This window comes from Tachypleus tridentatus, chromosome 13, assembly GCF_004210375.1.
Source record: "Tachypleus tridentatus isolate NWPU-2018 chromosome 13, ASM421037v1, whole genome shotgun sequence".
NCBI classification, from domain to species: Eukaryota; Metazoa; Arthropoda; class Merostomata; order Xiphosura; family Limulidae; genus Tachypleus; species Tachypleus tridentatus.
Genome location: NC_134837.1, coordinates 104701638 through 104718498, shown reverse-complemented (window position 1 = coordinate 104718498; position 16861 = coordinate 104701638). Strand labels below are relative to the sequence as shown.

The 16861-nt window shown below is 33.3% G+C and overlaps 2 protein-coding genes across 2 annotated transcripts; both read left to right on the top strand.

Moving 5' to 3' along the window:
• Positions 1 to 1785: 1785 nt before the first annotated feature.
• On the top strand, positions 1786 to 13968 carry LOC143237059 (uncharacterized). The gene is made up of 3 exons (XM_076475892.1): positions 1786 to 2578; positions 2875 to 3048; positions 13161 to 13968. Exons 1-3 carry the CDS (start codon positions 2207 to 2209, stop codon positions 13953 to 13955), a joined length of 1341 nt encoding a protein of 446 aa, XP_076332007.1. The 5' UTR covers positions 1786 to 2206; the 3' UTR covers positions 13956 to 13968.
• Positions 5805 to 13114, top strand: LOC143239626 (uncharacterized). The gene is made up of 2 exons (XM_076480932.1): positions 5805 to 12167; positions 12885 to 13114. Exon 1 carries the CDS (start codon positions 8455 to 8457, stop codon positions 9229 to 9231), a length of 777 nt encoding a protein of 258 aa, XP_076337047.1. The 5' UTR covers positions 5805 to 8454; the 3' UTR covers positions 9232 to 12167; positions 12885 to 13114.
• Positions 13969 to 16861: the final 2893 nt, after the last annotated feature.

The window sequence follows — 16861 nt, the reverse complement described above, 5'->3', positions numbered from 1 at the left end:
TGAATAATTATGTGCTACATTGTATTGATGTGTAATTTTCAAGAGTTCGCAAAGACATTTTAATTATTCTAATCAAACAACATGAACAGTTTTTCAGTAGATATAAACTTATTAAGGGTAATTATTAATTTTCTTAATATTTGAAAACGTAATTCATGCAAAGAAAGTTATTTGTAACTTTGTCAGGTATAATGGCCATCTTTTATACTGTGCAGTGTGCAGGAATAAAGACAAATGTGTCACAAATTAACTGCCACATGAATTTATTCCTGCACCCAATAGGGTGTTCTGTTATATTATTTTAAAGCGAAAATATTCACAGAAGCGAATAAAATTTGCTTTGATATAAATTATCTCTACTTTCGTCCCCTAGTGGCTCAGCGGTATGTCTGCGGACTTACAACGCTAAAAACCGGGTTTCGATACCCGTGGTGGACAGAGCACAAATAGCCCATTGTGTAGCTTTTTGCTTCATTCTAAACAACAACAATCTCTACCTTCTCATTTTGTGAGAGTTATAATAAAATTATCATTCGCAAAAAAAAAGAAAAAAAGCAGAAACCTCAGTAATAAACAGCAGGGAACTTGTAGTTTTTGAATAAAGGTTAACTGTTTCCGAAGCAAACAGTTACCAAACCAGGGAAGTAATATTACAGGAAGAAACAGTACATGTACTTAAACTACGAATAGTCGTAAACTTTTTCAACTTTAGTCAGGACTATTTTCATGTGTCAGAACAGAAACCATACAGAAAATTGCACTTGTATGTTGACTACAAGAAGTTTGTTGGAACTTTTTGTGCTTAGCAAAAGTGACAACATTTGTTACACTGCACACGTGTTTACTTCGCATTTCTGCTAATTAAGGTTTTATAAATTTATAATTATACGCATACAAAAGTAGAATTTTAATACCTAATTTTCATTACTCCGGAAGCAGTAGCGGAATAACCAGTTTAGGTGCCCCAGGGTAAAGAAATGATCAGGGCACTTTTATTTTTGGGCCGGCATGGCCAGGTGGTTAAGGCATTCGACTCGTAATCTGAAGGTCGCGGGATCGAATCCCCGTCTCAACAAATATGCTCGCCATTTAAGCCGTGGGGGCGTTTAAGTCGTAATACTTCTTAAATAGGTGTTTATTAATTTAAGTTTCAAAAAAGATCTTTCAGTACCTGCGACAGCGATAGGGAGTGTAGGAAATCATTGAACTGCAGTCAACAGTTCAGGAAACCCTCAACACAAAGTGCTGTTATCCGTTATTAACAATGACGCTAATTCGTAGATTGTCGTAACTTTCTCGATATGTGGTTTTAAACATATGGGAAACGAAAGTAGCAGACTTTAGAATTCAGAAGAGATACCTGCCTTATACTTATCAGGTAGTCTCATTTAAGTCATTGTCACTTGCACAAACTATGTTTCCCGGGAACGAATACTGAAAATTTCGGCTACACCATGAGGATCTTCAAATCTGTTTGCCGACCGATTTATTATAACATCTAATCATGAGTGAAATACATTATACTTGAAGTATTTCTCACTGTCAGAAAGCCTCTTATCTTCACATGACACATTAAACTGTCATTTTGCTTTTCTTGCACACTTCTGATGAAATTTTGTATCAATTTCCCATTTATTGGCAATATCTATTAATTATTTTAATGTAATCATAGTTATTTCCTTTTAATTTATATAATATTCTATGGCATTTGTAAGTGCTTAACTGCTCTGTCTAATACCATTTTTTTACTTTGCAAAAATTTAGAAACTGTATTAATAATTTTTAGCAGTTTGGTTTGTGAAATGATAAGAAACATTAACTGAAAACTCTCCAGTTGCTTCAAAGTAAAATTTCCCGCTTCTCCTGTCTTATCTTTAGGTCAAATATTTAGACGCAAGTTCGGAAGGCAAGAGAATGTGATAAATTTGTATTATGAATTAATTCAATGTTTGTTTCTGCATACAATAAGTACTGCCGTGCTGTATGAGTTGTTGCATGACATGTACGTCGAAGATAAAGTGGGTTTGACTGTACGAAGTTCGGAAGCCTATTTGTATTTAAGGTTTTTTTTGTACTTGTAAGTTTCAGTTTCATGAATATCAGTTTTAAATCACCTATGAAATAATAAACAAGCTTCAAAATGAAAAAGGATTTATATTATTTAGTTTTTATAAGAAGCTCGCTTTAGTTAAGGAGAAAAACGAAGATGTCGACTCAAAAGCATGATCTAACTTCACCAGAATTTGATGCTCTGACGGCATTACAAAATCCAGATCATGTTTTATTACCTTGCCCAAATGCTAGAACGTTTAATAACATTGCTGAATATACCACATTTGCATTTGGAAGAAAGGAACGAGAAAATGAAAAGAATACAGATAAGACTAAATTGAAGAAAGAAATTACGCCTTGTTACGTTAGCAATAATATTAAAACAACTAAGGCTCCTACCCCTAGTACTAGTACTTTAACTGTTTCGGCACCTGGAAGTTCCAAGCCATGCACCAGAACTGTTATTTCTGACCCTGTTTCTGAAAGTGGAGACACTACGTTTACACTTTTAAGAACACCTATCTTGGTATGTATTTCCAGTAATAATATTACAATAAGAATAAGTTAATGCAACCCAGGTTATGATAAAAAACTGTAAGAAATGGAAAAAATAATTTGTACAACAAAGCTTAGCACAATAGCTTAGATTAGGGTCAGCATTAAATTCAGAAGGAAGTAAAATTTAGGCATACGTTACTGAGGTAGGTCTACTTCACAGTCACCATTGTAGTGTTGTGTTTCTCTGAGTTTTGTATACAGTTTTTTCTTATGGAAGTGAAGTATAATAAGATGAATTTTAATGAATGATTCTTTCTCCCACAGGAACAGCATTCTAAGATTCAGCAGGATAGTCATACACATCCCACTACAAGCTTCCCTTTACATAGACCTCAAAATAAAGTTCTACCCGATGTTCTCAAAAAAATGAAAACTGGGTATAAAAATGGACCATTAGGCATGTTAAATAAATGTGTTCAGAACCAAACACGTGTCAAAGTAAGTCAATATTTCAACCGCCTGCGTAGTAAATACTTATAATTAAATCAATAAATTAAAATATGTTAAAATTGGCAAACATTTCAACTGACAGTAGCATTACAGGGATGATTATTTTAATTTTATAAGTGAAAAAATATGATAATTCTAGTTATATATAATTTCAATTACAGATGTAGTTTTGATGATGATATGGGAACGTGCATATTAATAAGTCCACTTTCTTTATCAAGAATGATGTTTCATTGTTCATTGTTGAGGAAATAATGTATTATCAAGAAGAGAAGGATGTATTATCAAGAAGAGAAGGATTAATTTTCAAAAATTATAGTTGTATGTGTTAAAATAAGTTCACGAAATGAGCATATGAAAGGATATTTGATGTTTAGATTGTTGTAAATAATTACCAGCTTTGCATGGCCAGGTGGGTTAAAACTTTCAACTCGTAATCTGAGGGTTGCAGGTTCACCTTTTCAGCCTTGGGAGCATTATAATGTCACAGTCAATCCCACTATTTGCTGATAAAAATGTAGCCCAAGAGTTGGTGGTATGTAGTGATGACTAGCTGCCTTCCTTCTAGTCTTACACTGCTAAATTAGGGACGGCTAGCACAGATAGCCTTTGTGTAGCTTTGCACGAAATTAAAGAACAAACTGTAACTGATTATACCGTATTATTTGGTGGTGAGATTGCTATATGTTATTGTAGTGGTTTTTGTTAGGCAGCTTTCTCTGGATTATTCAGTAAAAAAGATGAATCCAAAGTTCAGTTCACTTAATGATAATGAAAACATTTTATTTTAGTAAGAGATTGAATGCATATATATTGGATAGCATAAACCTTTCACCTTTGAAAACTTATAAAATTGTTCTCAGATCCTGAGTAATCATAGATCTAGATCATTTTTTTGTTGTATGGTGAGGAGTCTCAACCTTAACGTACCCTTAAAATTTGGTATAAATCTGATACCACTTTGCAGAGTTATTAAATGAGAGCCTAGAAAGTGTCCTATCTCCCCATTCTAAAAAATGCTTCAAAGTGATCCAGACAAAATTTGCGAAAGACTGTCCCATACTGACTTCCCATCTTGTGTAGAAGTTATGTGTATATCAGTCTATTAGTTTTTGAGATATATACACAGACAAATGGACTTAGTTGTAATACCCTTGTGGGACAAGAGTAACAATGGCTACAGTAGATAACCTTTTTATTAATTTTATTATTATTATTATAATCTTGTGGTTCCATCTTTGTTATTGGATGTTCAACCTATAGTAGTGTAATTGTCATGTAATCCACAGGGATTTCTTGTTCACAGACTGTGAAAGGGTATAAAGTTAGTTTAATGTCACACCTGTGTTTCCTCATGAAGTCTATTTCTAATATGCTCTTTTCCACCATGTCAATTACTCGCACATAATTTTTGTAAAGAAGGCTTTCCACTATGATGTTGACTCTAATTTTAATTTGCTCTAACTGTATGACAGTTTACCATTTACATCAATTTATCATCTTTCTTCATCTTTGTAGGCAATTTCCTGTGTCCTCTTGCCAGGTTGTTGAATACTGTTAGCTTTAGAACCAGTTTCAATCTAAATGTTGCAAGGTTACTCATTAAGAAGTTAGCATACAGGATTATATACAAAGGTTGTAATGGTTTTCAAGAATAGTGAATTGTTTGAAAGCAGTTGGGTTTTAGGTTTCATTTGAAAACAATTGCAGGGTTTCTCATTAGTGTATCCTTTAATTTATATACTGAGTCACTTAAATAATGCAATTCTTATTTTATGTGGGGCAAGTGGAATATTCATATCCTCAGAATATCTTCTTTGTTTATTATCTAGGACTAATTCATCACAGTCTTAAAACATAATTCAGATATTTTATACACTTATAACAGTTTTATTATCATCTTTTGGGAGCAATTTCTACTTCTTGATAGTTTCATCTGCATTTTATAGCAATGTGCTTTTTTAACCCTTTATGGATATTTCTTGATTTTTTAATTTAACCCATTTGCTATGGGCTTGTTATAAAATACATGAGTTTATCTACACATTTCCACATGTTAAGTATTTGAATTTTAACTTTTGATACAGCATCTTTATCTTTACAAGATTTGATAGACTTTTAGTCAAGATTACAAGTTATTTGTACGCAAAAAATCGGATTATGTTAATGAAATATTTTTGCTAAAGCACCTGTTTCATTACTAGTCTGTCTGCAAAGTTATTTCATGTTATGATTAAAAACTATTCTTCCTCCCAAAAATCTCAAATATTGTTTGCATAATTTCTAAAACCTCCTAAATATGTTTAAAACATTTGTTTTCAGTAAGACTTTATATTTTATTTTCTATACTCCAACTCTGTGGGGTCTGTCACTTTTCCAATCTTGTAAACATCATAAAAAAATTAGGAAATATAAGCTATGCTTTTTTTGTGGTAGAATGAGTACATATAACACAAAATATAAATGTTTAGTCTAGGTAGCTAAAGTCTCATAACACCATATATTTACATATCTGTTTATTATTTTTTATTGTAATGACCTTCCAGTCATGCTTAGCTAACATTACATAACTTTCATTGATGTGATGCAGTAATATGACTTTTAGTCTTCCCTGTTTGCACTTTATTTTAGTGGACTAGTATTTTGTAATATACAGTCACATTTTAATTATTATACATTACATATATATGTATGTAGATTATTACTATTTAGAAATAAATTATTAAACTTATTTTTCTTAAAAATATTGAACAATAAATGAAGTAAAGCAAACAATTATCTCTTCTATCTACAACCTTTATGCTCCATTGCTGCTGGACATAGGTTGCTAAACCTTTTAAAATTTTGCACATGGATGATATCAAACAAAATCTTTTTAGGTTTTATAGATACACAGTTGAATAACCCTTTCTGATCCTATGAGCACCTTCCAAGTGTCAAATGTACATTAAGTTTCAAAACTGAGTAAAATTATTAATTCTTATTTTGTTTTAACAGCTTTTCATTTAAAATTATTTTAGAAAAATGATATTTTATCATTTGCAACATTTACTTTTTGTAATTCGCAAAATAATGTTTTTAAAATATGTTGTGAAGTTACACAATGCACTTAATGAATTCTTTTCTTGATTATCCCAAACCATAGATTTTTATTTGATAAGGAATTAGCACACCTTAAACATGAGTTTTGATGCTAGTGATTTTCTTACTCTGTTTAAGAATTTATCATTAAAAGGATTTAGGTAACATCATATGATGCGAGGCCATAAAAGGGTAGTAATTACTTCTAATGAAGATCAGCTTTGAAAACACTTACTGGCAGAGGTTAGTACCAATGGATAGAGTGGCTTATAAACTATTTACATCAATGTAAAGTAAACAAAGTGGCAGGAGAAGTAATTTCATGAAAAGTGATTAGATGCAGTTCCAGCAAAGAACAACATATTTAAGAGGGAAGTTTGAAAGACTTAGGAACAAACCAGAGTTCTGGAAACTATTTTTGTATAATGTTTTTAGATATTTTTTTATGAAATGTTTTCTTGTTAAATTACATTTGTTTTAAATTTATGACAATTTTCTTCTCTCTGATAAGACATCAAGTAAGCCTTATGAGGTTCAGTGTATGGTAGTGAAAGCAAAATATTCTGGTGACTCATATCCTTACTTAGTGAATATTGTAGCTAAGCTTGCCATAATCAAATTACTAATATTATCAAACTGGAATATAAAATAAGAACCAAGTTATTTTTTATTTTGCTGAGATATGGCTTATGTACTGAATCAAACATAGTAGCCCTGTTCACCTCCTCCTATTTTTGAAAACAGTCTTTTATATACACTTACTTCAATATATGACATGTGTATAACCAGTCAACAGCTTAGAATGTTCCCAGAGTGGTTTCTCAGCCATTTTAATATTTGAAAAGGCTACTAAGTTCTTTCAATTCAAATTTCAATGAGGTATGTCGTGTCTTTATTCTGCTTGAAGTTTCATATTTTTTAAAATATAAATACATCTTAATTATCAAGCTTAATAATTCTATGGTATCAGTGTAATTATTTATGGTTTTTTTTGGTTATTTGGTTAAAATGCCATTGTCAACTGAACAGCTTCTATTCATACATTGGTTTAGCCTAATTCATATTTCGTTATCCATGTGCTAAAAATCTAATATTTAGTGTGGAGCTTCTTAATAAGATAATGGGCAAGTCTTTTTATATCTTCAATAAATGTGACAAAGGTCTTATCCTTCCTCCTCATTCTGTTCCTAGACTTTGCTTCAGGGACTTTTTTTGATGAGACACTCCAACTAAGTTTGATAAGGTAGCCACTAATGTCAAGTCACTATCATTGCTCTCTGTTGGAAGGTTTCTTGATGTTGTCAAAGTTTGTTCACTATTTCATCAATATACTTTGGAATTTATTTCTAACTGTGCCTGGTATTCTTCCCATGGAACCTTTCCTTTATGTTATATTCAAGTAAAACAGAATTTACTTTAAGAGTAAAGGGATAGGTCCACTTAATTTCATTAGATTCTTCCAAGATATGATTATGAAATACTACTAAATTTCTGAACATTTGAATCATGATATTAAATGGAATAATGGGACTGGACACAAAGTGAGATGTGAAACAAACTAAACACAAACATACAAATAGTGTATGTACTTGCTTTATGGTATGACAGAGTGTAACTTTTATTGGATTATCTCAAACTGCTTACTCTTTAAGATCCTGTTCCAGACCATTTAAATAAAAAATCCTTTAGTTTGCAAAAAACATTAGATTTACCTTGAGTAACTAGTGCTACCCCTGTAATTGTTGATTCTTATTAGAACATGGTTTAATCTGTAATCTCTATGTATCACCTAAACAACCCACTGAAGGACACTATTGTCAACATCTTTGAAAAAAAAGTTATCAAACAGTACATATATAGGGCACAAAATATCTAGATTTGCATTGCAAATTGCAATGCAAAACAACCACAGTTGTGAATCATTTTCATCTTTCCTCAGTATAACTTGCAAATCATTCCTTTCTCTTGTATGTTGTCTTCAAGATCTCCAAGAAAACAGTGAAAGTGACATAAAATTTCAGTTTAATATTTCATAGCTGATGTTGATTTCTCACAAATTCCAGCGAAACAGTATATACAGTATTTTGACACTTTGTCATGTGCATATCACACACACTTTATAGTAGCATTTCAGCCTTGAAAATGTTGGACCTTGTTCACCATCAAGGGCTTCGGTTTTGCACAGGGGTCTCCAGCACTTCTCCAGTCCAGAGAATTGTACACGGAGTCCCATGAACCCCCTCTGCACCTTCGTCATTTGCAACTGTCTTTAATGTATGCTTCAAAACTTCAATCTTTACCACAACGTCCTACATGGGTTCTGTTTTCCTTTCTCAGTGGGCCACATTTTTTCATAATAGATGGTCTGCTACTGTTCCTTTTAGCCTTTGTCTTCAGGTGCACTTGGATGAATTGGGTCTATCTTTGGATGACATAGCTGTATCCACAGATAAGCTCATCCCACCATGCCTAATTACTATCCCAAAATGTGACTTTTCTTTGAGTCATCTGAAGAAGGCAGATACTTCTGACTGGAAGTATCGTCTTCTATTTGCTGAACATCTTTCGAACCACCTTTCCATTCCCATTTATACAGATGGTTCAAAATCAGGTGACTCTGTGGGCTCTGCCATGATGCAGTTGTCGCACACAGAATCCCATCTACAGCTTCTGTGTTTACTGCCAAATTGTACGCCATTTCTCTTGCTCTGGATCATATTGAAGCTATGCAGTACACAAATTGTACTATTTATACCAATTTCTGTAGCTCTCTGTAAGCCCTGGAATCTTTTCATTTCAGTTTTCACCCTATTCTTGTTGATATTTGAGACCGACTGGCCCATTTCTCTCTATCATTTACTTCTGTTCAGTTTTTCTGGATACCTGGCCACATGGGTATTCATGGGAACGTGTTTGCTGATGTCGCAGTCAGTCTGCTCTGGTACTGTAACTGCCATGTCTGTCCCATACATGGACTACAGTCCTGTATTCAAGGCTCGGCTCCACGCCAGTTGGCAGTCAACTTGGAGTGAGCAACATCATAATAAACTTTTCCAAATCAAACTGTCTTTTGCTGTTTTGCTTCTGTAAGGGTCAGAAGGAAGAAGTTGTTTTGGCAAGGCTACACAATGGTAACAGTTTTTTTTAACTTACCACTTTCTTTTATCTGGTACTGATGCACCAATGTGTGGTCTGTGTGGCACTCAAGTTACAATAACACACATTACTGCCATGCTGTCATTATGATTGTGAGTAACAGCACCATTTTAAACATATTTTTACATTGGTCAGTGTCATTGGTGAGGGTGATAATGTACACCTGCGTTGTGTTTTTAAATTTTAAAGGGCCATTGGTCTTTTTGACTCTGAGATTTTAATCAGGAAATGTTCTGTTTTAACATGATTTTTTTTTACACATTTTACTTTTTACTAGCTGTTTGGCACAGATAGCCCAGTTGCTTTGTGCCAATAAACACTAAACAACCAATCAACCAATGTATGGTAAGCACTCCAAAGCTAAATACAGAACTCCAAATGTGGCTCAACCACTGATCTATACAATCATATTATAAACTATTTATACTTTTGTTCAATATATTTATAGATACAACCTAAAAAACCCTGTTTGACTTACTACTACTAGTAATAGCATATTGTTTGGATGGCTTAAGAGACTGATCAATCAGAACACTGAGATCCTTTTTTATTCCATTACACTGTTAAGGTCATTACCATCAAAATATACTGTATCTCTCTCCACATTTTATTCCAATCAACTTATTTTTTAAAGTAATGAATGTTTTTACAGCAAAGTTTAAGCAGCAGTAGGTTTTCTAATACTTGTCATAGGAACATGCATGGTGATAGAAGTCCCTTCCATTTAGCCTTTAGATGGTATTTCACATCCCAGACAACAACAAAGATTTCTAGTCTGAGTTAAATATGACATTTGCCATTCATTTGCTTGTGTAACAAACAGTTGAATGGGAATAAGTAATAGTATACACAACTGTACATTGTTAGATAGACAATTCTAACTAGTGGCTGACTAGTAATGCCTAAGAAATAGGTTAAATGTGGATTTATGTTGTCCTTTATCACTAGGATTGTGTATTTTTTGTATTTTAATCTAATTTCATCTCTCAGGTACATAAGGTAGTTTTCTAAACTTTTTGGCTGTATGTGGTTTAATGGATAGCATGTCTGTATTGAATCTGATGATACATACATAGTTCATGACCTGTTGCTGCAAACATGCTCTCTGAACTTTGGGGCCATGATTGTGCAGTAAGATTCATGACCAAATCCCACTGTTTGATCAAATGAGTAGCTCAAGAGTTAGAAATGGGTGATTTAACTAGCTGTTTAAACTTTGTTTAAACTGTATATACAAAGTTAGGGATAGTTATGTGTACAGGTTGCCCTTGTGCAACTTTGCTCAAATGTACATATTTATGAAAACCATGTATGCTGAAACACTTTTGTAGAAGTTATATTAGTGTATAGTTCTGGAACTTGTATTAAAAGCTCTTAAAATAATAAAACATCTTTTTTTGTATGTATCATCATTTCCTAACATAATAACAAAACAGCTGGTGTAACGTTCATATTGAATTGCATTTTACGTATTTGTTATAAAACTAACAGTATATTAGGGTTTTTAAGTCCTCTAGATAAAATTATTTCTTATCTTTCATGAACTTATATTCAATGCGAGTTTCTTTCAATTTAGACATGGACCTAAACATATTACTTTTTTAATATTAAATTTAATAATTACTAATGAAACACGTATACAAAATATTGAAACATAATTTCATTGTTCTATTTTTTCCAGTTTACTGTCAGATATATTTCATACTGAAGAAAAGGTTTTGTGAATGTTGTGTTTTAGCTTTGACAATATTTTATGCTTAAAGCTATTATTCTGAATTAAAATGGAATAAGTTAGTGAACCTTTAACTGACCAGCTGCTGATGTAGTAGAATAACTAAATATCTTCTAAATTATAGTTATCTTTAACATTGTAAGTTGCAAGTACGTTTTTGAAGTTTTGGAATGGATGAACTAAAGTATTGACCAAGTTTTATAGTTCTGTTTTTAAAATTTGACAATTCTTCTGTAGTTAGTACAATGCATTAATATTTAGGTCTGAGCAGTTACTGGAGTTTAATTAGTTGTTAGGCTCGTTAATTTACCATGTTCAGCTGTTTGGTTATTCTCATACGAGATGGCTAAAAGAAACTTATAAAACATAGTGGCAATATTTCAGTTACATGTATAATTGGAATAATTGTAAATAGTAATAACCAAATACCCTAAGTTCAATAAGTTGATTATTTTCACAACATTTAATCATAATTTTAATTAATCAGTTAACCAAATGTTAATGGGCTTGGTCCATATTGGAGATGGAATGTTGATTATAATTCCAAATTCACTGTGTGTAGAGCTTGCTTTTAGTAAAATGTACATTACTGTCATAAACAAATTTCAGATGTTTTATGAATAGAGACTTGTGCATTGATAGTTTTAGTTTGCCTCAGACTCTGACAAATCAGAGGCAAGGTGTTGTTAATGTGAAGTTGAAATACTTTTATCTATTGTAAAATTTGCATGTTACATCTACTGACCTCTAGCACCTCTTTGATGTATATTTGCAGTTTACTATTAGTATTCCTAATTATTGCACCTGATGTTTACCCTTCTCATCAACTGTTGCTAAATTAGCAATGTAAAGCAAAATGAATAGTTGATAATTCCAACATCAAATACATGATACCATAGCATATGCACTTTGACCTCCATCTGTGCACAAAGAAATAATCAAGTTAATAATCAAACTCCACTAGCATTAAACTAGTGGATTAATATTATTTGAATAAAAAAGAAAATTGTAGTGTGTGTATCACACAGTGTATTTTTTATATAAAACAAGGGATCTTTAAGTTAATCTCTTAAATATTATTGAAATAACCCTTGGTATTTTCATATACTTTAACCCTTAAATAGCAGAAGTGTTGTAGGTGGCAGCAACGATAGAACTTTCTCTGAAATATTATCGAAAAGCAGAAAACAGAAACAAACTAACGGCATCACTACACAAATTATCAAGTGCACCAACAAAATACATATCACCATACAACATATTTCAAGAATCACAATCCACTCAACAAAGAGTTTAAATACATAAAAACTATGTTATTAACATGAATTCCTTTTTTTTCAGGTACAGGGCACACGACAGGCAAAACTTTCGGCGCCTGTCGTGTGAAAGTGGGTTTTCTCGGGGTACTCCCGTTTACCCCCACATCAAAATCTTCAGGCATTGGATTTCTAGATCCCAGCCCAGGCAACCTTTTTGCGATACCCAGAATCGGGCCGTTTGATTTGATCTGAACTTGAATGAATTACATTCATGTTCACATCTACCCAACTTTTTCTTTTCGAGACAGGTCCCGACCTTTCCTTCTTTCCACTGCTACCTTTGCCTCCACCCAAAAGACCATTTAGTGAGACATTCCCCACCCAAAAAGTCAAGAATAATAACGATAATTAAATTATTAAAATAATAATAATAATAAAAAAAAAAAACCACCACTTAATCCTAATAACAATCCACGAAAGGGGACGAAGAGGAACTACAAAGTTCCTGAACACCCCAGTTGGAGAGAGAACTCTTCGGATTTCTCTCTCTCTAAACTAAACCCCTACCACGATAGTTTAGTTTTAGTTTAGTTTAGGTGGCAGCATCAGTTGATGATGGACACTGTTTAAGAGTTAAACCAAAGCATTGGTTCTGGAGTTAATTATAAATTAGAATTATTCTGTAAGATGTAAAATTATAGCTAATCATACATTATTGTTCTGTAGTTGTTTTTAATAATGTTTGTTTGTCATAGATTAACAACTAAAGTGGAAATTTAAACTTGTATAGTATAAATAAATGTTCTTTTTTATTTATGTCATGCATATATGAAGATATAAATTATGATTCTATTATGTTTTGCTTTATCTAGGTATGGACAAGGAATTTTAATGAATTAAGGGGCATTTGTACAGGCTTCATTGTTGCTTTTGACAAACATTGGAACCTTGCCATGGTTGATGTAGATGAGGTGTATTTAAAACACACAAACAGAAAGACTCCATTTATATTGGAAGTAACATCACCCAGTGTTAAACAACAAGTAGAATCTGATCTTGAAGAGCATGGAATTGGAGTTAATCTTCTGTCTGATTTTGATTATTATAAAGATTTAGGTTGTGAGCAAAAATTACAATATGATGATTCTATTTCAAGACAAGAAACTTGTGAAGAGCCCTTTAAAGTTAGGGAAGAAAAACGTTTTATTAGTGATAGTAGCTTTTCTGAGTTTCAAGTCTTACAAAGTAAAACTGAAACTAGGAATAGAGAAAAAAACCTAAACATTCAGTTTCTTTCAGAAAAGCTAGCTGCATTGACTCAGAAGGATAAACAAAACACCAAAGAGTTATCAGTAAAGCAACATCTAAGTACTTCTCAATCACTGTCCACATCAGAAACTCATATAGCTGAAAATAAACATCATGAAACAAAAAATACAACACATAAAACTCAAGTACTGGATAAATCTAACAGACCTTGTGCTGAACCAACATGTAGTAGACAGAGCTTAATGGCACAAATGTTATCTAGTGTTTCAACAGTTCATACATTACAAGATGCAAGGAGGAACAAGAAGCGTAACCTACCACAACTAATGAGAAGACATGTCAATCAATTGTTTGTACGAGGAGATAATGTAGTAGTGGTTTCTATAATAAAAGTTTGATATTTGTTTGTTACATTTTCTTTTCTTTAGTGAATAATTTAAAACTGAAAGTTTATCAATAACAAAAATGAATCTCCAGCAGATTGTGTAGAATGTGTTTTAGTGACCTGAATTATGTATGTTTATAACATTTTTCTATACTTTAATAAAAGTATTTTGCAAAATTAACACTGGAAACTATCAAAAAGCATCATCTGTATCAGAGTACATTGTTTACTTCCAAAAGCAAAAAAACATGCATATAATAAAAATACTAGAGTTTTATGGAATGCTTTCTTGTGTGATATCTCCTCTCATGAAAAGCTTTCTGAACTTATACTGCTCTCTATTGGTGCAAGTTTTTGCTTGCCACTAGTTTTGATACTCCCATTTATTTCTGCTTACAAACATGAAAATGACTTTGTAGCAACCCACGAAAAAAAGAAGTGTGATACTATCCCTATCATAACTAGCATCCTTAATAATCTTCCATGTGTTAACTTACTTGATCGACAGTCTTATTGAATAGACATGTTTTTCAATTTGATTCACTTATTCACAAATTTTTACTTTCTTAATTTTCTGCTGTATTTACACTGTTCTTTACCATTTGTATTCTCTGTAGTGGATAGTTACAAAAAAATTATCTTCTCTCTTTATTTAACTTCATGATTTATGCATTCAAAGTTTCAGGTATGACTACGGTTCCTGTTAATGCTGCAGCAGAATTACCGTCCTTGTCCAGTGGGTTAGAACTATGATTCTTGGACCTTGAAATGACAGCCCTGGGCCATAGGGATTTGATTGATTTCATGCAGTAATAGTAACACACTAATCATTGTCCTATTATGGTTTCCAGTGATAGGGAGGTTTTGCATTTGAACAGCTTTTTCCTCCTTTCTGAATGGGCCTCTCAGTTGTGTATTATTTCAGGGTACTTGCCCAAATTTATTTCTGCTTTGTTGGATTTGATTATTTAGGCATATCATGCTCTGTCTTTATCTCCCATTTTCTATGTTCCATCCTGCTCTTCTCAGGGACTAGCTATTGAGTCATTATTTAATGTTTCCTACTTCCCTGTATATTGGGATATATGATGTTTGTCCTAGAAAGCATTTGTGTTCAGAAGTTGGTGTGCCTCAAACCCCATAAACTGTGGAAGATCATGCTGATTATTATTGTTTTGACTTCACTTATTTGGTCTTTCAACCTTTAGTATCACTTCACCCTTCATGGAGATTGGACACCAATAATTTGATCATCTTTTCCCATTTTTAACTTACTCTGATCACCTTTTCCCAAGTCATTGAGGGTGAGGGCCATATTTTTTGCAAGTTGCCCACCATGGGGTCTGAAATTCATTTCAGTAAATCTGTTCCTCTATTTTGATTTATCTCTCTCTCTGTCTCAAAATGCCATTTTTGTCTGCCTAATTCATTCCAGGGGCCTTTGTTTCCACCATTACATGAATGTTATGGCTTCTTTTTTGTCTCCTTACAAGGTGAATAAGTCCTACATTCTCAGTTTTTCTTCCAGGTCCTGATGGGTTTGCTTGTTCAGGTCACACTATTTTTGGTTTATCTCATGGTGTTTTTTCAACTTCTTTCAATGAATGTCTCATATGCAGCATCTAATCCTCTCCTCCTCCTTCTGCACAAAAAATTCTCCCTCTTTTAGGGGCTTGGACTTCTCTTGAAGCCCTCATTCCCTTTGGTCATATGTAAATTGTCAGGGAGTTTTGATAGACCAACAGAGTCTTGTCCAGGGTCCCTGAGATGACCACTATATCCTTCCTCCTCCCTTTCAGATGCTATCCTTCTGAATCTTCTTTCCATATAAATCTTGGAACTTCTTGATTTTTATCACACTTTTCTTCATTTTTTGCAGTCTCCTATGAGCTGGTTGGTGGTGGTTCACTCCACTGTTTCTATAGTAGTTTTGTACATCACCAGGTAAGTGGCACTTGATACACTTCTGTTTTCTCACATTAGATTTTTTGTGTTGGGCTCATCACGTTGTTGGGATGTTGTAATCCAAGTGGCCTGCATCTGGGCTTGAATTAGTTATAGCATTCTGATAAGATTCTCCCTGTGGTTTGATCTTTGAACCTATCCATTTTTGGGGGTTTGTGCACATTGTTGGGGAATCTCAGATTTGGACATTTTTGCCACTTTTCTCAGTACACCACTTTTCTGAGTTTAATTACCTCTTTCTCATCCTCTGGCAGGAACAGTCAGTGCTTTCACTTGGGAATGGTCAGGTAGGTAACTATATTCATATCCTCCTATTCACTTCATCCCATGTGGCTGTGCCATACTTTGGACCATTCCTTGTAGTGTTTTGATGCTGGTTATCTATTGACCAGCTCACTTATAATTTCCATTGCTGCACCAGGTTTTTGTCACCTTCCTTTATTTCCTTTACCTGCACTCCATCTTCATATGTAGCTCTGTCCAATTCTTGTCTGAAATGCCAGTGTTTCACATTTATCTTCCTACTCTTTCTGTTCTGTTCTTTCTTCCTCCATGGCAGTTTACTATGTATATTGGAGATATAGCACTTTTGATCTGTCTTAAGAGGTTATAGTTCTTCCCATCCGATAGTTCTCAGTTACAATCCTTGGCTTTTTGAATGGGACCTTTCAATTTCCGTTATTATTGGCTATAGGACTGCTTCATAAATATGTTCTTCCTGGACTGTATGCTCATGGCTTAGATGAGTAAAACAGAGAGATTGCTACCCATCTTTGAGGATTTGTGGTGTTTAAGGGCTACTCTTACTATGGACCTGATGTATAATTCCAGATGCTGCTGTGGTTGATCAACGTTGTGAATGTGGTTATTCTGGTTTCCATAGGATATTGCAGTCAGCCATTGCACTTTCTCTGGTGCTGCATTCTTTCAAGCTTTCCATTACACTTTTCCATC

Coding starts and splice junctions, on each gene's coding strand:
- LOC143237059 (XM_076475892.1), top strand. CDS start 2,207: ATGTCGACTCAAAAGCATGATCTAACTTCACCAGAATTTGATGCTCTG. Junction 2,579..2,874: donor TTTTAAGAACACCTATCTTG/GTATGTATTTCC, acceptor TTTCTCCCACAG/GAACAGCATTCTAAGATTCA. Junction 3,049..13,160: donor AGAACCAAACACGTGTCAAA/GTAAGTCAATAT, acceptor TGCTTTATCTAG/GTATGGACAAGGAATTTTAA.
- LOC143239626 (XM_076480932.1), top strand. CDS start 8,455: ATGGGTTCTGTTTTCCTTTCTCAGTGGGCCACATTTTTTCATAATAGA.